General features: G+C 49.9%; 2 protein-coding genes across 4 annotated transcripts in view; both read left to right on the top strand.

Annotated features, from left to right (window-relative positions):
* LOC137438736 (GTPase-activating protein and VPS9 domain-containing protein 1) overlaps positions 1-24,779 on the top strand; it is a 154,243-nt gene that overhangs the window by 118,156 nt on the left and 11,308 nt on the right. The gene's annotated exons all lie outside the window — the stretch shown is intronic.
* On the top strand, positions 13,273-24,280 carry LOC144888614 (uncharacterized). The gene is made up of 2 exons (XM_078767192.1): positions 13,273-13,517; positions 20,092-24,280. The coding sequence occupies exon 2, from the start codon at positions 20,385-20,387 to the stop codon at positions 23,037-23,039; it is 2,655 nt and encodes an 884-aa protein (XP_078623318.1). The 5' UTR covers positions 13,273-13,517; positions 20,092-20,384; the 3' UTR covers positions 23,040-24,280.

Genomic DNA, 24,779 nt, shown 5'->3' on the forward strand with positions numbered 1-24,779 from the left:
TGGACGGACTGTCGGACTCAGATGAAACTCGGTGGACAGGTTGGGTGTCTGCCAAGGACGAATTGATTAGATTTTGGTGAAGATCTGGATCCGAGAATGTTTTAATATCTACCTCCGTCCATCTACTTTGACCCCTATCTGTTTGTCTATTTGTTTTTTGGTTGTTTGTCTGTGAGCGGGGTGTCTCAAAATTATGGATGGATTCGGACGAAATGTAGTGGGCAGGTTGGGTGTCTGCCAAGGACAAATTGATTAGATTTTGGTGAAGATCCGTAAAAGCGAATTAATTGAAATGGATTGTTTGGACGAAACCTGGTGGACAGGTTGTATGTATGAAAAGAAAGTATCCATTCGATTTTGGTGAAGATCCAGATTTGGATCTGGATCCAAGATTTTATTTTAATTTTCAAAGTGATTCCTCACCATCGAGAGAGGGCCAAAAACGATATATAGCATGATATTTCAAAATGTTTTGGATGGATTTGACGACACTTGGTGGACGAGTTGGGTAGGTGCCAAGAACAAGCCGATGAGATTTTTGGACGTCTGGATACAGATCCGGCCCATCAGTGGGATACAAAATGTAAACTGTTCAGCATGGCAGAGGTATGTGCTCTATCGAGTGCCATTCTAGTTTACAATGTTTTCATCCTCCTGATACAATTTCTCTGGCATTTTATCAAGCAAGTCCAGCTCTGAAATGAATGAATGAATGAATGATCGTTTTAAGGCCATTTTTCCCCGCGAGTGCGGGGATTAGCCTTGCGGGCCCCATGACAATCATGGTGCCCTGTTTGAGGCAATATTTTTATGGCCGGATGCCATTCCTGACGCCAACCCTCAGTCGTCTCCTCCGGTGCGCAGAGATACAGTGTACCTATTCTAAAACGGGGTACACACCGGGATCATTCATCCCAGCAAGCTGGTACTCAATTTGCCAACCTAGGAAGGATGACAGGCTGTCAACCCCCCCCCCCCCCCCCTGGTGTTCAGCGATCGACCGGGATTCAAACTCAGGATCCTAGGATCCCAAGCCTGCGCCCGAACCGCTAAGCCAACACCAGGCTTTGGGTTGACTCCGCCTAGCTAAGCCAGCTCTGTAAAACGTTTTTTTGGTCTTTACTGCATATTGTTTCACAGCAGTCGCTACCGCTACCCAGCATTGCCCATGACAATCTTCTCCATTTTGCCCTATTTTCTGCATCTCCCCTTGTTAACCCCCTTGCCCCAATTTCTTCTTCCACCATCTTTAGCCAAGTCTTTCTCGGTCTTCCCCATCCTCTACTTCCTTCTACATTCATTTCCATCACTCTTCTCAACCAGTCACTTTCATCCTTCCTCAACACATGACCAAACCATCTCAACCTGTTCCTCTTCACGGCATCAATCACAGGCTCTATTCCCATCATCTTTCACAATTCATCATTTGTCTTCCTTTCTCTCAACGATACTCCACACATCCACCAAACCATTCGCATTTCCACCCTTTCCAGCCTTCGTTGCTGCTCTACATTCATGACCCATGTCTCGCTCCCATAAATCATAACACTTCTCACACATGCAGCATACACCTTTCCCTTCAGCTTCAACGTTTATACTGTTCAGAAAACTTAGTATACTGTACAAAAAAAAAATGTGGTCGAAGTTTTTCATAATAATTCTTTTTAACCTTTCTCAGTTTGACTCGTAGTTTTTTCACAAGGAGCTCAGATTGTTGGCAGATTGCAAAGCACTTCTCTATCTTGTATTGATTACAATGTAATCAATCTGATTTCTATGTCCCCCATCAGGAGAAGTCCATGTGTACAGTCTCTGCGCTTGGGTTGTTTGAACCATAAAGTTGCGATTACGACATCATTCTCCACACAGAACCAAAGTATTCGCTCCCCTGGCTCATTTCAGATACCAAGTCTGTACTTGCTGGCAATCTCTGGTGCTCCGCTTCTCCAACTTTTGCATTCCAGTCTCCCATATTAATCAAAACATCATCTTTAGGCACCTGTTCTACAAGTTCCTACAACCTTCGACAACATTCCTCCATATTTTCTTAATCTGCTACAGAAGTTGGAGAATATATCTGAATGCTCGTGGTGTTCACTGGATGTATTTTCAACATCACTTGAGATTAACCTATCATTGACTGGGTTATATCCCAGTGATGACTCTGCCATCTTGATTTTGCGAATCACTGCCAGGCCTTTCAGCCATTTCTGGCAATGTGTACCAGCTGCCTGCATGGCCATCTACCACCTGCTCCCATGGCTTCACGTAACCCTGAATGGGAGGCTAAAATGGGTTAGTACACCTTGCCCAAGGGTGGCCCATGGGTTAACATAAGTAAAGGCCACATCATTGTAGAAGAATGCTTTTACCCTGTTCAACTCTGAGCCTTGGTTTCAAAACCTGAACCACAAGGCAGCAACAGATTTGGAATCGGTTTACTTCTTCTAGATGAGCTGCCTACCAAGGCTAACGAGCCACATATGCCCAAAGCAACAACTTTTAAGACATAGTGATTCGCTACCTCTACACCCAACAGTAAGAACAACCCCACCACGAGAAGGCTTGTGAGAGGCTAGATTGTCAGAGGTTGTCTGAGACACTGAGCTATTGGAGCATTTTTCTTGCCTTCAGAGATTATCTTTAATGTTACTCCATGGCTATGGGGGTCATATATATGTAAACTGTGGATGTGTATATATATATATATATATATATATATATATATATATATATATTGTTACAGACGCGGTTGTGGATGTTGGTTTACCGAGCGGTTTGGTATGACCGCGTCTGCACAGTTTACCCGATTATACTCGAACGTTGGCCGAGTCGCGCTACGCTAAATCAATTGAGGAAAGGACACAACGGCTGGGTTAAAATGACACGACACCAATGGTACAGTTCTCAAGACCTCCGGAGGAGGTTATAATATATCGGAACGTTAGATTACAAGGATAAGAGAGACAGCATAGGAAGATAGGCACTTAATCACGGTCTTATAGTAACCCCGACAGACGACAGATAAACGGGACAAGACTGACTCACACGGGGATTGATGGCAAGGAAGGGCAGGTAGTCGAGGCTCAAGGTGCACTCTTGGCTCAGGGACAGAATCGACCCGGTCCGGTCCAGAGATGCGGGAGGTCTCGTCGCGCTGGAGGTGGCGTCTGGTTTTCCTTCGTGGCTGAGGCGCATCTGACGTCACGTCCGGTAAGTCGCTGCGTATATCCAGCGGGGAGTGACACGCCCTCGGCTCGTTAGCTCCGCCCCAGATGGAATCGGCCCGCCGCTCCTTATTGGTGCTGGGGGTTACCGGGCTCCGCCCTTGACGAGGAGCTGGCAGTCAGCCCCTTCGTGGTAACCCCGTCGGAGCACATGGGCCATGACGGCTAACCGAGCCGGAGTGAGGACGCCCACTCCCCGCACCGCGGTTGTTGTAGTTGTTGTTGTTGTAGTTTCATGAGGAAGATGGGAGGAGGTATGGGGAGGTCCTAAACTCACTACTGGTGCCATACAATCACATTCTGGTGCAACGAAGAGTCAGAATTAATGGAAACGAGTCCTTAACTGACATAGACTAAGAATAACTAGCAAGATGTCCGAAAGTTGTCTACGTGAGATGCGGTGGACCTGGGCACGACATTTAATGGGGGAAAAAGGGGAAGGTCGGTTCTACAGAGTGTTATTTACAGGCAATGGGACTAGGGAATGGGGGATTGGGGATAGTTGGGGAGTGTTGGGGAAAATAGGGGAATATTTACAAGCGGATATGGAGGCCAAATCCCATATCCGCAACATTGCACCCTTCTCTACCCTCGGGGCGTCCCGACCCGATAAATTTTTACCTACTTTAGTGTGGCACTCAGATGTAGTTCCCTCTACTATTAACTCTACCCTGAGTGCGACAGTTTTACAGATATTCACAAATGAGTAAATATGTCCCCCTGCGACGTTGCACCCTTCTCCTCACAGAAACACACCCACAGGATAACCGAATCGCGGAAAGAATTCGCAAACTAAACATACAGCCGGTAGGGAGCATTATTTACAATACTACGCTGATATTTACACTACGATCCAGGACCTGTTTTTGGAGGAACACATGCAGATGTTATGCATAGAGAGAGCACGCATGCCAGCATCGATACACCAACCCACGAGTGCTCTGTGGCCTTACGGCCTTTAATAACGTGCAGAGCACCCCTTCCAAGCACCAAAAGCACCACCCCATCACACAGTCAGCACCATCCGGTGCACCAATAAAATGTTTAATAATCATGGTGTGGTGTCGCAGCCGGCCGATGTTCTGCCGCTGGTCTTGCCTTCATGTGGTGCACTTGGCCTTCTGGCTTCTTTAGAAATAAAGAAAGGCGCCAACCGCGTCCATTTCTGTATTGTGGCCGTCAGGGGGCCAACTAAAAGTGGTTCACCTGTATGGCATAGGTGCCACGTTGACCCATAGGTCCATCCACGGGTGGTGCTTGGCCGCAAAAGAACTGCGGTCCATTGTGGGTGGCCACCAAAATTGCGGTCCATATGGTGTATCGATCCAGGCAGCAAGCAGCGAAAGTGCAGGCCCACAACTGCGGAGCCAGCACCTCTCTCTCCTCTCTCTCTGCCCCAAAGCCAGATCCTCGGAGGTGGGAGACAAAAGAAGCAGACAAGTGAGTAAGGTGGTAAGGGCGCAAAAGTGCACGCAACACAAGGTAATGCACACTAGGGGCACATGGGAACCAGGTGAGACAGGTACGTTCCTACCGTACGCTCCCCCCCACCATAACCTACATCTTGGCATCATCTTTGACCAAACCCTCTCCTTCGACAAATACACTAAACAGATCACAAAGACAGCCTTCTTCCACCTGAAAAACATCGCCCGTCTCCGTCCATCCCTCTCCTCTGTGGCTGCAGAAACCCTCATCCACGCCTTCATCACTTCCCGTCTGGACTACTGCAATAGCCTCCTTTATGGTTCACCCTCAACAATCACCAATAAACTCCAATACATTCAGAACTCCGCTGCCCGTCTACTCACCCATTCCCGGACCCGTGACCACATCACCCCCGTCCTTTACAAGCTTCACTGGCTCCCCATCTCCCAGAGAATCCAGTACAAAATCCTCCTCTTGACCTACAAAGCCCTCCATAACCTGGCCCCATCCTACCTGGCTGACCTCCTCTCCAGACACACTCCCACCCGCAACCTCCGCTCTGCTGGTACCAACCTCCTGACCCCCCCCATCCGGACCAAATTTAGATCCTGGGGGGACAGGGCCTTCTCCATCGCTGCTCCCACCCTCTGGAACTCGCTACCTCACACCATCAGAGACTCCTCCTCACTCACCACATTCAAAACATCACTCAAGACCCACCTGTTCAACACTGCATTCAACATTTAACCCACAGCATCTAACCCCTGACTATCTCCTCTCCTTCTCCCTCCTTTGTGCTTTGAATATTTCCCTATTGATTCTTCTTTTTTTGCAATTGTCTTTATGTTTTGCTATGCGTTATGTTTTGCACTCTGTCAAAGCGTCTTTGGGCTTCCTGAAAAGCGCTATATAAAATAAATGCATTATTATTATTATTATTATTGCCCCTCCCTTACCCCTTACTGTATCCACAAAACACAACACTACCCATAAACATCTACTTTACTAATCAACAAACGTCCCTACTGTCTTCCCCGTTCCTCCCATAAACCAAATTCGTCTTCTCTCCCTCCTAACCAATCAAATTTGCCATTTTCAACTCTCATCAAAATTTGCCATCTCCAACTCAACATCATAATTTGCCATTACCAATTCATCATCAGTCCCTCCTAAGGAGGGAGAGATGGAATCACCCCAATGTCTCATCCACGTCGTGATGCGTCTCACAAATCCAACAGCAGTCCTTACTTCCTGCAACACAAAACAAAGAAAACACAGGTGTGGAGTCATCATCATCACCACAGGTAAGTGGCTGCGTATGGTGCGACAGGTTCATCAATCCTAACTATTTCCTAAATGACTTTAACAACTTTACATTACCCGGGGTCTTTCTCTGCCAAACCATTGGCCCTCTTACACTATGGGTTCTAAAAACCAATTCCCATTGACCAAACTGTGGTGCTTTTCAATTTGGGGTCTCACTCCCCCGATTCATCTCCCGGTGCCCTCGCACAATTTCTGGGCTGTGGCGTGTACCTCTCCCAGCGGGTCTACCCACCTGCACACCTCCACCACTGCAGTTGCCTCCGAGCTTACCTGCTCCTTACCCTAACCTAACTACCTGGGGAAGGCCCTCTGGCGCTCTCCCCACTCGGTGCCCTCTCTGGCACTGGGCTGCCCGATCCACACCCGGGATCCTCAGGCACCCACTGACACTAACGGCTCCCAGAGCCCACCTGCGGCCTCACCTGGCCGACATCCTCACAGTGGTGGAGTGCCCAACCAACTACACACGCTAACAGGCTACACGCCCAGCCATTTCCACAACACTAATGCACCCATCCGCAATACCATTCTGCAACCGCACCACAAATGCCAATATCCAACCACAATTTACCTATACCCTCTACCTAACACTTACACTACCCGCCCCGGGTATCCGTGATGGGGGTCCACTCTTCCCCCATTCACACCTTCGCACCATGCACACCACTCCGTACCACTTACTCCAACTCTCTCCACACACCTGTACTTGCACACCTGTGCTCTCATTCTTGGTGCCGCCTGCACCCTTCTCTCCCCAAGCGCATTCGCGCTGATCCACACACTCACTACTCACACACTGCTCCACACACCTGTCCAGTTGCACACCTGTGCAATCACACCTGTTCAATTCTCACACAGCATCATCTCATCTAACTACTCCCCTCTGAAACTTGTGCTTCCCAGTCGTCCCTTTAAACTATTGCGCTCCCACGTCATTATCATCCACACTAATCTACCTGCGTCCCCACTACAGGTATCAGTCACTAACTAACCTTAACGTTACCTAATGTCATCTTCTAGGTCCCTACACACGATATAACCTAACCCACCCGGGCTAGTTTTCACTGCCATACACCCCATAATCTATAGCTCCTTTGCCCCACGTTTGTGAGGGATGACAGAGTTGCCATCCCACCACATCGGGCATCTCCCACTACCAATTTTGCACATCAAATTCAACCAATCAAAAAATTTGCCAATCACTACCCATCATCTGCCAATCATTACTGCCAATCCCCTGCCAATCATCAAATTTTGTTTTTTTCTAATTTTGGGGCCAAAACACTAACCTCATCACACAGCCTACTCACTAATGCCTCTCGGTGCGCCAATTTCTGTCCAAAGCTCGGCTTCGTACAGCCAAGCCATGAATGCGGGTTGTTCTGTGCCAGCGGCTGGATGCGTCCGGCATTCGGTGCAGGGAAGGAGGTTTACCCGGGCCGAGGTCCCACGCCACGCACCATCTCGGCACGGAGCCATCCCATGGCCTGATCTCGACCTGCCGGAATGCCTCAACAAAAAGTGGTCGCCATGACGACCCTTCCTATCCAGCCGCCCGCTCCGCCTAGTGGAGCACGGACGCGGCCGTTCAAAGCGAGGCCCAGCACGCACCGAGGGCCCGATTCGGCTAAAAGTCGCTCTAACCGCTGCTCCGTTTAACGTCGATGCTTCACCTGCATGCTTACACCCCGCAGCCCGTTCCTTGCTCACACATCCAGCCGTTTCCATGCTCCTCGTACCTTTCCTTACACACCTCGGTACACTCATTCCACTCACAGCCTTGGTCACACACCTGACCACCGAACACTTTGGCACACATTCGTTGGTAGCACACCTCACCAACACACCTCTTCGCACCCCCTCCTCGGTCACCTCCTCTGTGACAATCACAGGTGTGCTCTCATTCGCACACCCAACCACGTGCCTCACTACCAATTCCAGCGTGCATTCCCACTCACGCTCCTTGTCACTCTCACTCCTCTCACCACCACTCTTGACAACGCACTCACCCTTACTCCCGACAGCGCACTCTTTCCTCATGCACCCGTCCGTTACACACCTCTCTCGCGCACACTCTTGCGCACACTCTCCCGTCACACCCTCTGTAACACTCCCCACAGGCGTGCATTCTTCCTTGCCTTTGACAGCGCACTCTTTCCCCATGCACCTGTCCGTCACACACCTTTCTCGCGCACACTCTTGCGCACACTCTCCCGTCACACCCTCTGTAACACTTACCACACCGCGCTTCCATGTGCTCCCTCGCACACGCGCTACGACCGACTCACTCTCGCCAGCACCCTCACTCCTTGGCACGCACTTTTTCCTCACACACCCCAGAGTCGGACTTTCTTGCACACCTCCTTTTTCGCACACCAGACCGGTCGCACACTTCACCAACGGCCTCTCACGAACACCCGGGTCTATCTCGACCCCCAAGCTTCTTAAATCCCCTGGCGCATCATACGCACGACCATATTGGTCACTACTTACACCGGGTCCTCTTCCTCTTCGCTTCTCCTCCATCACCTGCGAATCCCTCATCCGGTCAATGAGCACATCATCACGATCCGAACACAGACTTCGGACCAATTCTTTTATTTCCTCTTTTATCTCTTTCTTATCCCCTCTCCGTCGCTTCTTAATTTCGCTCACCCCTTCTTCCACTTCTTCTAATTTCTGCTTCACCTCTTTTATTTCCCGGTACGTCTCCTCAAGCTCGTCCTCCAAAGCTACCTTGACCGTTTCCATGTGCGTCCTCACCTGCCGTTCCTTCGTCTCCATTACCTCTATCACCTCGTCCAACCTCGTTGTCAGTCCCTCACGTACCATCTGACATTCCCTCTTCGTCGCTATCAAGTCATCTTTTAGTTCTTTCTGTGTCGCCTTTAACCCTCCTAATACCGCAGTGTTCCTTTGAACCTGCTCCGTTAGTCCTTTTTGTCCCTCCGTCAGCTGTTCCACCTCCTGCGTCAGGTCCTCTATGCCCCCTTGTAACTTTACAGTCCCCTTTCTCACCTTCTTCTCCATGTGCTCCTTACAGTGCCTCACCTCCTCGCGCACTCCTCCGACCTCCTCACTCACACCTCTTCTGATCTCCTCTCCCATCACTTGCATCTCCTGCCCAGATGCCACCCTCATCTGCTCCATTTCCTCCCTGTGAGCATCCAGTTTGGTTTCTACCCCCATTCTGACCCCCTCTATCTGCTGCCCCATTTGTTTAACTTCCCTTTCCGCTTGGTCCCTCATGTCCCTCAATTTGCCTTCCATCCTGTTTTCTAACCCCTCTAACCCTTTTTGCATCCCTTCCATTTGATTCTCTTGAGCGGCCATTCTGTTTTCTACCCCCATTAACCCATTTCTCACCTCTTTTATCCCGTTGTCTAACCCCTCAAAATTATTGTCTAACTTCCCAAATTTCTTGTCTAACTCCTCAAAATTATTGTCTAACTTCCCAAATTTCTTGTCTAACTCCTCAAAATTATTGTCTAACTTCCCAAATTTCTTGTCTAACCCCTCACCGGTACCCCTCGCTTCGTCCCTCATTACCCCCATTTGGTTTCCCAACCGCTCACTATCAGCCCTCATTCCCACCATTTGGTCTCCCATTCGTTCCATAAGGGCCCTCATTTGCAGGAGGAAAAGGTTTGAATCCACCAGCGGCGCTACCACGGTCGCGGGCGTGGTCGCCGTGGCCATGTGCGAGGCGCCATTTTGCGCGCCCGCCACCTCGTGCGTGACGACGCTATTTTGCGAATCTGCTACCCTCACTGCTTCGCTCTCCTCTTGTCCCTCATTTTGGTCCTGGATCGACCCTGCCTCATTCCCTACTACCGGAACCCAGCCGTCTTGGTCTGCCATAGCGCGACTTTCAAAATTCGGGTTTTTATTTTCGTAAAACAAAATCAAATTTCGCCGTTATAATTTCGAGCGCGTGAAACGCGCTCCGGATCGAATTCCACTTCCCGACACCAAAATGTTACCCTAATGGTACAATTGGTGTTCCAAAATTTGGGCCTAACTGAATTTAGTCCCAGGTCCGAATCCAACTCCTCGACACCAAATGTTACAGACGCGGTTGTGGATGTTGGTTTACCGAGCGGTTTGGTATGACCGCGTCTGCACAGTTTACCCGATTATACTCGAACGTTGGCCGAGTCGCGCTACGCTAAATCAATTGAGGAAAGGACACAACGGCTGGGTTAAAATGACACGACACCAAGGGTACAGTTCTCAAGACCTCCGGAGGAGGTTATAATATATCGGAACGTTAGATTACAAGGACAAGAGAGACAGCATAGGAAGATAGGCACTTAATCACGGTCTTATAGTAACCCCGACAGACGACAGATAAACGGGACAAGACTGACTCACACGGGGATTGATGGCAAGGAAGGGCAGGTAGTCGAGGCTCAAGGTGCACTCTTGGCTCAGGGACAGAATCGACCCGGTCCGGTCCAGAGATGCGGGAGGTCTCGTCGCGCTGGAGGTGGCGTCTGGTTTTCCTTCGTGGCTGAGGCGCATCTGACGTCACGTCCGGTAAGTCGCTGCGTATATCCAGCGGGGAGTGACACGCCCTCGGCTCGCTAGCTCCGCCCCAGATGGAATCGGCCCGCCGCTCCTTATTGGTGCTGGGGGTTACCGGGCTCCGCCCTTGACGAGGAGCTGGCAGTCAGCCCCTTCGTGGTAACCCCGTCGGAGCACATGGGCCATGGCGGCTAACCGAGCCGGAGTGAGGACGCCCACTCCCCGCACCGCGGTTGTTGTAGTTGTTGTTGTTGTTGTAGTTTCATGAGGAAGATGGGAGGAGGTATGGGGAGGTCCTAAACTCACTACTGGTGCCATACAATCACATTCTGGTGCAACGAAGAGTCAGAATTAATGGAAACGAGTCCTTAACTGACATAGACTAAGAATAACTAGCAAGATGTCCGAAAGTTGTCTACGTGAGATGCGGTGGACCTGGGCACGACATTTAATGGGGGAAAAAGGGGAAGGTCGGTTCTACAGAGTGTTATTTACAGGCAATGGGACTAGGGAATGGGGGATTGGGGATAGTTGGGGAGTGTTGGGGAAAATAGGGGAATATTTACAAGCGGATATGGAGGCCAAATCCCATATCCGCAACAATATATATATATATATATATATATATATATATATATATATATATATATATATATATATATATATATATATATATATATATATATATATATATATATATATATATATATATATATATTGTTGCGGATATGAGGACTGTATATTTTTTGATTGTGTATTATTATTATTATTGTTTATTCTGCGCCCCCCTGCCTCCGGAGCTGTGTAAAGGTGAAAGGGCATCCCATAATTAGTCCACAAGCATACACGTCAGCCAAATAATAGAATACCTCTGTTTGATAGTTATCTCTTATTATGTGTTTTTAGAGTAAGGCTGTGTCTCCCATTAATTGAAATACTCCATTGCACCAGTGAAAGAGATAGATTCCCTTCATTCCCACTCCCAACACTTCCATTCCCCCCTTTCCGTCAATTGCAATTCGCATTGCCAACTGCATGTTGGGCGGTTTTCCCTTCATCCGCCATTGACCACGAGGCAGGGTTGGGGGAAGCAAGGCGGGTCCCCACCTCGTCAGAGAGGGGAGGAGTGATCCAGCCCCACTCGACCAACCATGAACAAGGGGTTTGGCTTGAGAGGGCGGGGGGAGGTTCGCAAAGGTTGAGGGGCGGGGCCTATATAACCCACGGCGGAGGTGTTCCCACCAGAGATGCACTTTGAGTTGGTCTGAGTCGGTTGCCAGAGGAGGGTCAGTGGTTGCGTTGGTTGCGGTGGTAAGAAGTCGGTGGTGAGAAGTGGTGGCGTCGAGGGGTCAGTGGTTGCGTTGGTTGCGTTGAGTTGTCAATGGTGAGGAGACACCAGGGCCAAGAGAGAGAAGGTGCCAAGGGCCATTACCAGCAGTTGCGCCAGAGACGGCAGACGCGCCCTGAGCTGAGCCAGAGAGGCAGCGTTGACTCCACCAGGCAGCTTCAACCCGTTACCCCGCGGGGACCAAATAGCGGTGGCATCGGTGGCCGTCGAGGTCCAGCCGACGTCCCGTGCGGGATCAAGCCCGAACCATCTGCCCCAGCTGAACCTTCCCATTCCTCCTTCCAACATTCATTCCATTCCATCCTTCTTGTATACGTGAGTTTGTTTTGTTTGTTCTGTCCCTGGGTATTTAATTAAGTCTATAGGTAAGCTAAAATTTGCACTGTGTCACCTGCGTCTTATGTGTTGTAAATAAAACTTGATTGCTCCTTTTTGCTTGTGTGTGTAAATAATAAACCCCATTACTCGTCTGTACGTCTTCTCGTTTTATTCCTTTTCCTCTTGCATTGCGTCGTTTTTGTCTTTTCCCTCATTGAGCAGCTGTGGTGCGATACGGCCAAAGTTCTGGGTGAATCGGGTGAGTCAGGGATCCTGTAACGGTCGCGGCAATACCAAACCGCTCGGTAACTAACATCTTAATCCGCGATCTGTAACAATATATATATATATATATATATATATATATATATATATATATATATATATATATAGATAGATAGATAGATAGATAGATATATATATATATATATATATATATATATATATATATATATATATATATATATATATATATATATATATATATATATATATATATATATATATATATACTGTATATACTGTATATATATATAGATATATATATATATGTAGGGAGCTGTAATGCCCCTCCCCCTTTGTATATCCTTGCTGCTTTACCAATTACCAAGTATAACCAATTATATGTTTTGTTTTGACTTGCTACTGTACTCTTTCCTGATACTGAGTTCTTTCTACTGCATTGAGGATGTGTAATATCCTAATAAGGAGTTCTCTGCCTTTGTGCTCTGGCCTGCGTGGGCGCAATCTCTAGTTCCCCTTTTTTAGGCCTTGAAGGCAACTCTTATCTCTCTTTGCCTGTTTCCTGTTTTTGCCATTATCTTGCAAGTTGACAGTTTTACGAGTGACCACTCCCCTTTGTACTTTCCCAAGCCAGCTGCTATACAGAAAGTTGTAAACATGTTGTCACATAATGCTGACCATCTCCTTATCAGAAGCTAACCCATGACTGGCCTTGGATGAACTTCCTTTAATTAACTGAACAACAGGATGGGACTATGGTGGGGGACCCAATGAGCCCATTCTGTCTCTGTGTCTTGTGAGCTAACTCCACCCCTGACTTTCCTTTATATAAAGCAATGTTAATTGAATTATTTCAGAGCATCTTGTTGTACTGTTGGTCATTCCTTGTGAGTTTCAATGCAACTTTGCTGTCCTCAAGCTTGAGTACTCGAGTTCCAATAAATATATCCGTTGCTCCTTTCTTCTGAGTTCTTCTGAGTCCCAAGTCCTAAGTCTCAATCCGACAACTGGTGGCAGCGGTGGGATCAGTCTGGGCAGTCCGGGACGCGGTCCCAGGCAAGGGAGTGGTGAGAGACCAGCTGGCAATTGATCCGGGTCAGGTGAGCTGTGGTTTTCTTTTGTTTTTTCCTTTCTAGCCCGGGGGTCAGTCCAAATTGTAACCCACTCTCTCTTGCTCGGTCGCCGTACGTTCCGTTCCCTGCTCATACCTGTTCCACGAACCTAAATTTAATTACGGACCGCTTGGGTCCTGGAGCAACTGATTGTTTATGGACTCGTTAGGGTAACGTTACGTAAGGAGAAGTGCCCCACGTTGGGCGCCTGAGGTTAAGGGGTAATAGATCTCTGGGTTGTGAGGGTAAGGATAAGGGCGGCGTCCCGATCCGAGGCCTACCCGGGAGACGTTGGGATTTTAAGTAAGATCAGAACTATTATACGGGCGTAGGACGCCAGGAAAGTGCAGTAAGGGTAGGATAGACGGCTGTGTAGGCGGGCGAGCCTCTCAGGAGAGTAGGTAGCGCGGCCGTACCACGCGAGGCGGGCGAACCTCACGAGTATAAGACTGCGAGCCTCTCAGAGTTAGGTAGACGGCTGTAAACGCGAGGCGGGCGATCCTCACGAGTACAAGGCTACGTCGGTAAACTAAAATTTTCCTAGGATGGGTAACAGTATGGGTAATAAGACAGTAAAGGCAGGTGAACCGCTTAGACATACCCCAGCATTTTTTATGTTTAAGAGGTATGGCTATGCTGCTGTGAGACCAGGGAAGTCATGGGTTGCATTGACGAAGGATTTGGGAGAACCGTGGCCCGAAGGAGGGTCTTTTGCGCTGGAAAAATTGGACGTGTTGTATGAGACATTAGAAAAGTTCGAACAGGCCACGAAACACTTTCCGCCTGACTATTGGAAAGTCTTTGGCTGGTGGAAGGAAGAAGCGATGAAGCGACACGCAAAGTCGAAACAGGCCAGCTTGGCTGGTGAGGTAACAAAACTCAAGGGTCTGAGGAAACAGGCGAATAAAGAGCAGGATGAAGCGCTTAAGGAAATAGAGAGGCAGGCCAACGCGCGACTGATGCCGCTCGTTGAAAACCCAGACCCCGCGAGAGGGGAGGCAGTGACCAATCTACCCTCCCCAGCCCCAGTCCTAAGCTCTGTCCCGGGGTTTCAGGCACCACCTATCCTTTCTGCGCCCCCGCTACCACCTCCCTATAACCCCGCTACCATCGCGCCCCAGATACCCCAGAACCACCCGAGCCAGGGAAGGCCGTTGGCACAACTCGGGGCTAACGGAATAGATGACGGGACCGACATCGCAGGGTTCCCGCCACCGATAGGACCGGATGGGTTATACCCCTCACTGGTAGGTTGTAAGGGGAAAAGGACCTCACAAACTACCCCATCGGAATGTCAGGAAATAGAGGAAAGGAAAACATTGTGCCCTGTACAAGTTATCGGGGTTGACGCAGCAGGTCATGGGGTTCGGGAAAGAGTACCATGGAAAGAATCCTCTTTAACTGTAATGCGGGCAAGGATTCAACATTTGCTTATTGAGGATCCACGGCAGATAGTGCCGACCATGTCGAATTGGGTTTTGGATGGCGAGTGCGACTATCGAGACATAACCCATATGGGAGTGTCCGTGCTCCCACCCAAGGTATGGGAAAGGGCTAGACAAAGAGCACACTGGCCGGTGGCAGACCCAAGGGCTGGTGCAAACCCCCCGTTAACACAAGCGCAATGGGATGCTCTAAAGGTCCTGCTGCTAGATTCTATTGAGCAGGCGCTGTTGCCAGCAGGAGGTCCGGATTGGGGAAAGATCGGGGCCATAAAACAAAAGGCAGGAGAACCAATTGGAGAGTACCGAGAAAGGTTGGAAAAGGCCATTGCGCGCTGGGGAGGACTGGGTCCGATGCAGCTGGGAGGGCTACCCCAACCATTGGTAAATCAATATCTAATCGAGGGGCTTCGGCCGGTGTTAAAGAAACAGGTACAGACCGTCCTCTTCGGCTGGAAGGGAATGACAACCAACGAATTATGCGACAAACTGGAACAATGCCCGGGCTCCTCCCTAGAGGAGAAGAAGGATATTAAGGAGGAAATATTGCAAATGTTTGTCCAAGAGAAACGGGCTCAATTTAATCAGAATAAAAAGGGGGATCAGAGTCAGAACTACATACACGAACAGTGCCAGAAGTGGGGACCTGTTCGAGGTCCAGAGGAACATAGGAGGAGTTGTTATCCTCTTTTCTATAAGGGCCAATTCCCCAACGGAGAGTGGATCCACAACGAAAATGAGAACTGCGACGGTTGTACTGAGGAAGATTTTGGACTAATTAATATGAACGAGGTAAAACAACAATGGACAATACCACCCCCTCTTCCCCTTCCTCCTCAAAACCCTCAAACTTGGAATGTGCAAGGGCCCCCTCCCCAAAATTGGTATCCACCAAGACCCCTTCTCCAAAACCCCGGACCACCCCCCAATAGTGGGATGCAGAACGGACCAAGGGGGAACTGGGCCCCGCCTCGGGGTCCGCCGCAGTGGCAACCAGTGAACCAGTCACTTTGGGGGCCGCCAGAACGCAGGCAGGGCGGAAGGGGAGCTGTAGAGGGACGACCTATGCCCTCCGCACCACCGGTTCCGCAGGAACCGTGCCATTATTGCAAGCAGATGGGACACTGGATACGTGATTGCCCAAAGGCTCGTAAGGGGTTTCAGCCCCAATACAATAGAGGGGCCTATTGACGGGACGCTGGCGAGTCGCCCAAGGAGTGTCCTCTCTTGACCATGACACCGGCAGAGGAACCAACTATGATGTTGGACGTGGAGGGAAGACAATTAGAATTTCTCGTAGATACGGGCGCGACTCGCAGCACAATTAACAAGGGGCAATTGCCCTCTTTGCGCCCTACGGCAAGGAACGTTCAAATACTGGGTGTTTCGGGTTTACCCCAAGCGCTTCCTATTTCGGAGGAAGTGCGAGTAACATGCGGCCCGCTGGAGGCTAAACATGCTTTCTTGATGACCACTACCGCCCCGACGAATTTGCTGGGACGGGATTTATTGTGCCGTTTGGGCTGTCAAATCTCATGTACCGAGGAGGGAGTTTTCGTAGACGTCGCGGAGTCTAAACGCGACTTGTTGATGACGGCACTGGCTCGTCCCGGCCCCACCGCGTATTGGTGGCGCTTGGATCCAGGGGCTTTGTCTGCTTGGACATATATCATAGATAATGTGTGTTTGGACAGTTCAGTGCTGCGAGATTGGATGCAACAGCACCAAATTTCGATAAAGGACTTAAAGGATAATCCACCCCATTGCACTGCGTACTATGATGCAACGGGTGAGGACGAGAACTACCGGGAAAGGGTTAAGGAAAAGCTGGGCGAATGGATGCCTCTACACTTGTCACGGGTATGGATCGGGCGTGAGGGAATAGGAATTGAGGTAGTCCTAACCCCGAGTCAGCATGCGCTGACCCAATACCCCGAAGGAGCGGTCGCCCATGTTACCCTCACTACTGCCAAAGGGTGGCCGCCGGAAAGTGTAGGTTGGATGGTAGGGAGGTTACGAGAAGTTCCCTTACATGGTTATCGGTGTAAGAGGGGCCGCTGGACTTTGAAACAGCTCGAAAACGGTGAAGGGTTCTCAATTGACATTAAGGCAGAACGGAGGGACGGAAAGTTCGAAGAGGCAGAGTTGCCCCCCAAAGGCACCTATGCCATGAGGGCAGTGCTGACGGACCCGGGTGAGTCGGATTACCTCCTAGCGGAGGTGCCAGACAATTTATGGCCCAAAAGCGACGGCGAGGTTGGACGGATGCGAGACGCCAAACCTCTAGTGATAGCAGTGCAGCCGGGGATGCGCTTGCCAAACGTAAAACAGTATAAGCTACGACCTGAGGCCGACGTAGGCATAGCACCAGTGATTCAATCCCTAGTGGAACAGAAGATTATCGTAGAAACTAACAGCCCATGTAATACACCAATTTTGCCAGTTAAAAAGCCGTCAAAGGACAAATGGAGATTTGTACAGGATTTAAGGGAGGTGAACAAGGTGATACAGGGCATACACCCACTAGTTCCAAACGGAGAAACCCTCATGATGTCAATTCCGCCGGACGCAACATACTTCACGGTCATCGACCTTTGTTCTGCGTTTTTCTCTGTGCCCATCGCGCCTGAGTCACAATACTTGTTCGCTTTCACCCATAGGGGGCGCCAGTATACTTGGACAGTACTACCTCAGGGGTTTTCAGATAGCCCCACTCTGTTTTCCCGGGCGCTGCACCGCGACCTGGCGGATGTGGAATTGAAGGGAGGGTCAGTGTTGCTGCAATACGTTGACGATTTGTTGATTTGCTCCCCTTCAAAGGAGGCGTGCGAAATGGATTCTTTGGCCCTATTAAAGGCCTTGGCGGCCAAAGGCCACAAAGTAGGCAGACCAAAACTTCAGTTTGTGCGGCAGGTTGTAACTTACTTGGGACACGCCATTTCGCATGGAAAACGAGAATTGGATGCTGGACGGGTGACCGCTATCATGGAGCTGCCTCGCCCTCGCTGGCAACGACAAATGCTGCGCTTCCTAGGTATGACGGGATATTGCCGCACTTGGATACTTGATTTTGCGCTGCTGGCTAAACCACTGTACGAGGCGACCAAATCAAATGCCCCGGACCTATTGATATGGACGGATGAATTGAGGCGATGTTTTGACGGGCTGAAACAGGCGCTGGTTACGGCACCGTCATTAGGACTCCCGGATTATGCGAAACCATTTACCCTTTACACTCACGCCGTGGGAGGTTTCGCCCAGTCAGTTTTGACACAGACCCATGGGGATAAGGAGCGGCCGGTGGCCTACTTTAGTAAAAAGTTAGACCCGGTCGAACAAGGGTTTCCGGTGTGCTTGCAAGCCGTGGCAGCGGCCAGGTACGCAGTAGAAAGAACAGCGGACATTGTTATGGGACACCCAGTAACGCTACGAGTACCGCATTGCGTCACTTCGCTGTTGTTACAGCGAAGCACACAGCATTTGTCTAACACTAGATTAATGCAATACGAATCCGCACTGATCACTGCAGCCAACATCACGATCGAACGTTGCACGACGCTCAACCCAGCCTCACTGATGCCCACTCCTGAGGAGGGCGAACCTCATGTGTGCTCCGACGTTGTGCAGCTAGTCTCCACGGTGCGATCGGATTTAAAGGACAATCCCTTAGAATACCCCGACTGTATATATTATGTCGATGGATCAGCTAGGCGCGCATGGGACGGGTCTCTGTTGTCCGGGTACGCCGTGTGCTCGGATAGCGAAACGGTAGAGAGCGGGCGTCTTCCACCTACATTTTCCGCACAGCAGGCGGAGCTGTGCGCCTTGACCAGAGCGTGCAGCTTGGCGGAAGGCCTTGCCGTCAACATTTACACAGATTCGGCCTACGCTCATGGCGTAGTCCACGATAAAGGAGCCATCTGGAAGATGAGAGGGTTTCTCACATCTGCCGGTTCAGTGATAAAGAATGGCGCGTTGGTAGAAGGGCTCCTCCGAAGCATTTTACTTCCCCGCGCTATCGCGGTAATTAAGTGTCGTGGCCACCAAAGGGCGGACACTGACGTTGCCCGGGGCAACGCAAGGGCGGACGAGGCGGCAGGAAAGGCCGCCAACCAACAGATAGAACGCAACATGCCGATGGTGACACGAGCACAGAAGACAGCCGCACAGATTGCTGACATACCGACTGCGGGACCACCCGCCACACCAACTAAGGACGATATCATAAATTTGCAAAATGCTGCACCGACGGCCGAACACGAGGTCTGGCTCAAACGAGGAGCGATACGCCCTGGGCCAGGGGAAATGTGGACCCTTGATGAAAAACCCATAGCACCCCAGGCTTTACTGCCTTGGCTGGCACGCATGGCTCATCAGAATGGTCATGTGTGCCAGAGGGGGGTGATGGGACAGATAGACTACACTTGGGCAGCGCCAGGACTGTCACGGATTGTATCCGAAGTGTGCCGATCGTGTGTGGTCTGCCAGCAACACAATAGAGGGGCGCCGCCGAGACATGCACATGATGGGGGACGGCCCCCGCCAAGTGGGCCGTTCGCAACTATTGAGTTCGATTTTACAGAATTGGAACCAAGCATGTCGTTTCGCTATGTGTTGGTAATCGTAGATACGTTCACCAAATGGGTCGAAGCATACCCATGCGTCAAATCCGATGCTCCGACAGTAGTGAAGCGCCTCGTGCGGGATTTTATGTGCAGATTTGGCATTCCCCAGATAATTTCGTCAGATCAAGGAGGCCATTTCACGGCGCAGGTGGTTAAGGGCATCCTGAAGGCGTTGGGCGTTAAACAATCCTTCCATTGCGTCTACCACCCACAGTCCTCAGGACTTGTGGAACGAACGAACAAGACTTTAAAGAATAAACTAGCGAAACTTTGCGCAGACACAGGCTTGAGGTGGCCAGAGGCTCTTCCGCTTGCATTGATGAGCATTCGTTCCACCCCGGGTCGCACTACGGGCCTTTCCCCCCACGAAATATTAATGGGACGACCTATGAGCTTGCCCGTTTCAGCACCAACAGACATGTCCACCCTTGCTTTGCCAGTAATGGATGACATGCTTTTGAGATTTTGCATAGGCTTGTCGAATGTGGCACGCAGCATCCATGCTCGAGTACGAGAGGCGCTGCCTGAACCAATAGGCCACGCCATCCACAACTTTCAGGCCGGCGACTGGGTGCTCGTGAAGCACTTCACCCGCAAGGCTGCTTTGGAGCCACGGTGGAAGGGACCATTCCAGGTGCTACTGGTCACACCGACGGCAGTCTTCTGCGAGGGTAAACCTTCGTGGATCCACGCCACCCATTGTAAGTTGTCCATCCCCGCACCACAAGCCACACAAGACACCGCACCTCACATTGCTGCAGACACCACACCTCACACCGCTGAAGACAATGCACCGTCTAGGGCACCACAGTCTCCTAAGGGCGGCGATGACGGTCATGATGATGGGAATTCTGGGCAGCTGCCTAACAAACCCCGCCAAGGATAGGCTTCTGCAGTTTAACCCACTGAGAGAGGATCTCCCCAAATACCCAGGACACGACAACTACACGTTATTTAAACTTTACTCCGTCAAATACATAACGGCTCCCCGGGGACAGGGGATAGTAGTACATTGCTGTGAGTTGGAGACACATTTCAAGTGGTTATCTGTAAGATGGATGGAAGCCATGGTGGTACACAATGGGACACCACAGGCACGCATGACAACCCCACGCATAGTCTTAACTAAAGTTAGACAGGTGGAAAATGGAAGGTTTACTGGGACCGTGAATAGTCACGCCGCCGCAGGATATCAATGGGGCACGGGCATCGACAATACTACTCTCCTACTGTCGCATGCCCTCGTCGGCCCACACACCACGATAATACTTGAATGTGGAATATGGCCCCCGCGCACGCTGATTAGAAGGAACAAAAAGAGGGGAGATACCCAACACCAATTCCGGCCTAGTTGTGCCGCCTACGTCATTAAACCCCCTCCTGCCCAGGAAGTAAGAAGGAAGCCAGAGGAGAACACATACTGGAAGGTCGCACGGCATATGGCCACAGTACAGAATAGGACACAGTGTTGGATGTGTATGCACCTTCCCCGCACCAGCACAGCAGGCATACCAATGGTAGTGTTACCCCTATCACTCAATGATTTGTGCTCGAAGCCACTAGATACCAAATGCATTAGTACAACTCTGACAAGCCAAGGTTCTGATGAAACCGCGTGTAAACGAGTTTTCCAGTACTCCCCTCCCATCCTGTCCCGACACTTTGAGGAACGTCCGGCGCCGGTTTGGGTCAAGCCGGCATGGGGGGCCCTCTGCTTAGAAGGAAAGGGCCAAGTAATGGTAGGCAAATCCGTGTGTAGAGATACCCTTCCCGCGGACCCGAGAAAAGGGAAACACACGCTCCTAGTGAACGTTACAAGCTCGCCCTTGCATAACCTCACACACCTCCAGTTGGCATGGAAAGGGGAAAACGGGACAAACACTATCCCAGGTCTTCTCACTTGCATGACCACCCATTTAGTGGCCCCGCACGGGACCATGTTTGTATGCGGGAATAAAGCTTACCCGTATTTACCTGATAATTGGGGAGGAATTTGCTATTTAGGATCAGTTTTCCCAGAGATGGAAATGCGACAGCACTTGCATAATACCACCGCACTCATAAGGACACAACGAAGCACCTATTGGCACGACGACGACACCACTACTTTACACGGCGCTGATTGGGAGAAAGCCGTTAGCTTCTTCTTCCCATGGGCTGGGACGGTCATGAACAGTTACCGCATTGACAAAATTGCGTTAATCTTAGAAACTGTGGCCAACGCCACCGCTACAGCACACGACGAAATGTTGGACACAGTTGTCCATCTGCGTACAATGGTTATGCAAAATAGGGTTGCATTAGATATGCTATTGGCAGAACGAGGAGGGGTATGTGGGATAATTGAGGGTAAATGTTGCACTTTTATTCCTGACCCCTCACAGGGTGTCAGTGCTGCTATTATAACGTTAAGGGAAAGCGCTCACTCATTGACAAGGGATCGCTTGGATCGGGAAGCCTCCCACCAGTGGCTTACCGACTGGTTCAAAGGGTGGACAGGCACAATTGTAAAGTGGGTACTAACCGCTTTGGCAATAGTCCTTGGAATCGTGGTTAGTTGTGTGATAATCAAGGCTTTAGTCCTTGCGTGTGTGAGGAAGTTTTCCACAGGATGGACACTGAAGACGACACCGGAAAAGGCCATGGTGATGATCGACCAGCGGATCGCGGGTCCGGATGACACACCAGCTGTCAACTCAACTGCCAGTCGCGGATCCTGGAACGACGACCTGAACGAGTCCCTGGGCCGCGACAATGAGATCTTCGCTTCCGAAGATTGTTCTTCCATTGCTGATATTACCGATAATGATGTCGAGTACACTTATGCGGACCTCGAAGCATTTCAGGCTACTAGAAGGCCGTTTAAACTGGGCCCCGACACGTCGGAAGAAGAAATCGACGATTTCCTGAAGGATTCCTCTCGTTTCTTCACGATATGCCATGCCGTGGCTATGACTATGGGCCGTCCACTCCGCAGGCCTACGCCACCTGAGAATAATGTTACTGTTGATGTTACCAATGATGATGTGGGCCACTTGCGAGGGTCCCCGGCTGATGTTTATGTTTCAATGCAGGCTCTGCCTCTCCATGTTTCACGAGCTCACCTTTATGTCTCACAAGCCCACAGAGAGTCAACCGCCACTGACCCAGTTCGGGATTTGGACCCAGCTGTGAACCCAAGCCCGGATGGAGAGGAACTCGATCGTGAAAATACTCTGAGTTCCGAGTCTGATTGTTTTGGAGATTCGCCCTTGAATAACAGCGAAGCAAGCAGCATCGCCTCGGACGATCTCGACTTTGACCCAAAGGAAGTTTCTCTCCCACCTTTGGATCGTTATGCTTTATTTTATGGCCATAGGTTTGAGCCACCTGATACTGACGATGTTGTGTCTTCCCCAGATCACCAGCACGTAAGAGACCTCATGAACATGAATATCGATTGAGCGCTGAAGATCGACAAGGATTTCACTTGGGGAAGCCTGGGCGAGCTCCAGTTGGGGAGGAGTCCGGCTGCACCTCTGTGGACCAAGGGTGGGTCGGAGATCTTCCTGGGTGTGGACCCCGGTGGAACCAGAGGTCTTCGTTGTGGATTTGGCGCGCTATTCGATCTTCATGTCTCTACGGTCTCACCTCATACACCCATCTACACCCGACTTACATCATACATCCACTTACACCCACTTGCACCCACACACCCGCGGATCAGCCTGCTGGGTTCGTTGTGCGGTACTGGGTACGGGACATGCTCACTGGGCTGCATTCGTGTGGTACGTTACGTTTAGTTACACTCTCTCTCTCCCACCTCTTTTGGTGGATTTTGTGTGCCATTTGATCACTCTGCTTTTACGGCCTTACATTGCATACTCACATACAGACGCGAATCATCCTACTGAGTTTGTGTGGTGCTTTGGTACGGGACATTCTTACGGGGCTGCCTTCGCGTGATATGTTGAATGATTTTTCTGTTTTTGTTTGAAATAAAGGCCTTTGATTGGCTCGTAGATAACTTTGTATCTTAGATCCAAAAGGGCGGTATGTAGGGAGCTGTAATGCCCCTCCCCCTTTGTATATCCTTGCTGCTTTACCAATTACCAAGTATAACCAATTATATGTTTTGTTTTGACTTGCTACTGTACTCTTTCCTGATACTGAGTTCTTTCTACTGCATTGAGGATGTGTAATATCCTAATAAGGAGTTCTCTGCCTTTGTGCTCTGGCCTGCGTGGGCGCAATCTCTAGTTCCCCTTTTTTAGGCCTTGAAGGCAACTCTTATCTCTCTTTGCCTGTTTCCTGTTTTTGCCATTATCTTGCAAGTTGACAGTTTTACGAGTGACCACTCCCCTTTGTACTTTCCCAAGCCAGCTGCTATACAGAAAGTTGTAAACATGTTGTCACATAATGCTGACCATCTCCTTATCAGAAGCTAACCCATGACTGGCCTTGGATGAACTTCCTTTAATTAACTGAACAACAGGATGGGACTATGGTGGGGGACCCAATGAGCCCATTCTGTCTCTGTGTCTTGTGAGCTAACTCCACCCCTGACTTTCCTTTATATAAAGCAATGTTAATTGAATTATTTCAGAGCATCTTGTTGTACTGTTGGTCATTCCTTGTGAGTTTCAATGCAACTTTGCTGTCCTCAAGCTTGAGTACTCGAGTTCCAATAAATATATCCGTTGCTCCTTTCTTCTGAGTTCTTCTGAGTCCCAAGTCCTAAGTCTCAATCCGACATATATATATATTGTTACGGACCGCGGATAAGGATGTTGGTTTGCCGAGCGGATGGCACCGCGGCCGAACAGTTACCCCGACTAACCCGATTCCCGAACGTTGGCCGGATCGCGCCACAGATATTCAATATGGAAAAGACAAAAGCAACACGGATGTGAAGAAGAAGAAGAAGACAAAGGGTAAGGAATACGAATCTAATTTATTTACTATTTACAACCAAAAGTAACCAAGGAAGAAGGAAAGATAAGAAAATAATTTACAGAAGATATTAGAGACACAGTGCAACGCTAGCTTATACAAACTTAATTAATACCCAGGGACAAGACACACAGAACAAACTCACGTACACAAAAGGATGGAAAGGCAGGAGGTGGATGGCTGGAGGGAGAGGAAGGTCCAACGGATCCTGCAGCACGATCGGCATGTTTCGCAGCCGCCGTTCCTTCGCG

This window comes from Myxine glutinosa, chromosome 13 (genome assembly GCF_964187855.1).
Source record: "Myxine glutinosa chromosome 13, kmMyxGlut1.1, whole genome shotgun sequence".
Lineage (NCBI taxonomy): Eukaryota > Metazoa > Chordata > Myxini > Myxiniformes > Myxinidae > Myxine > Myxine glutinosa.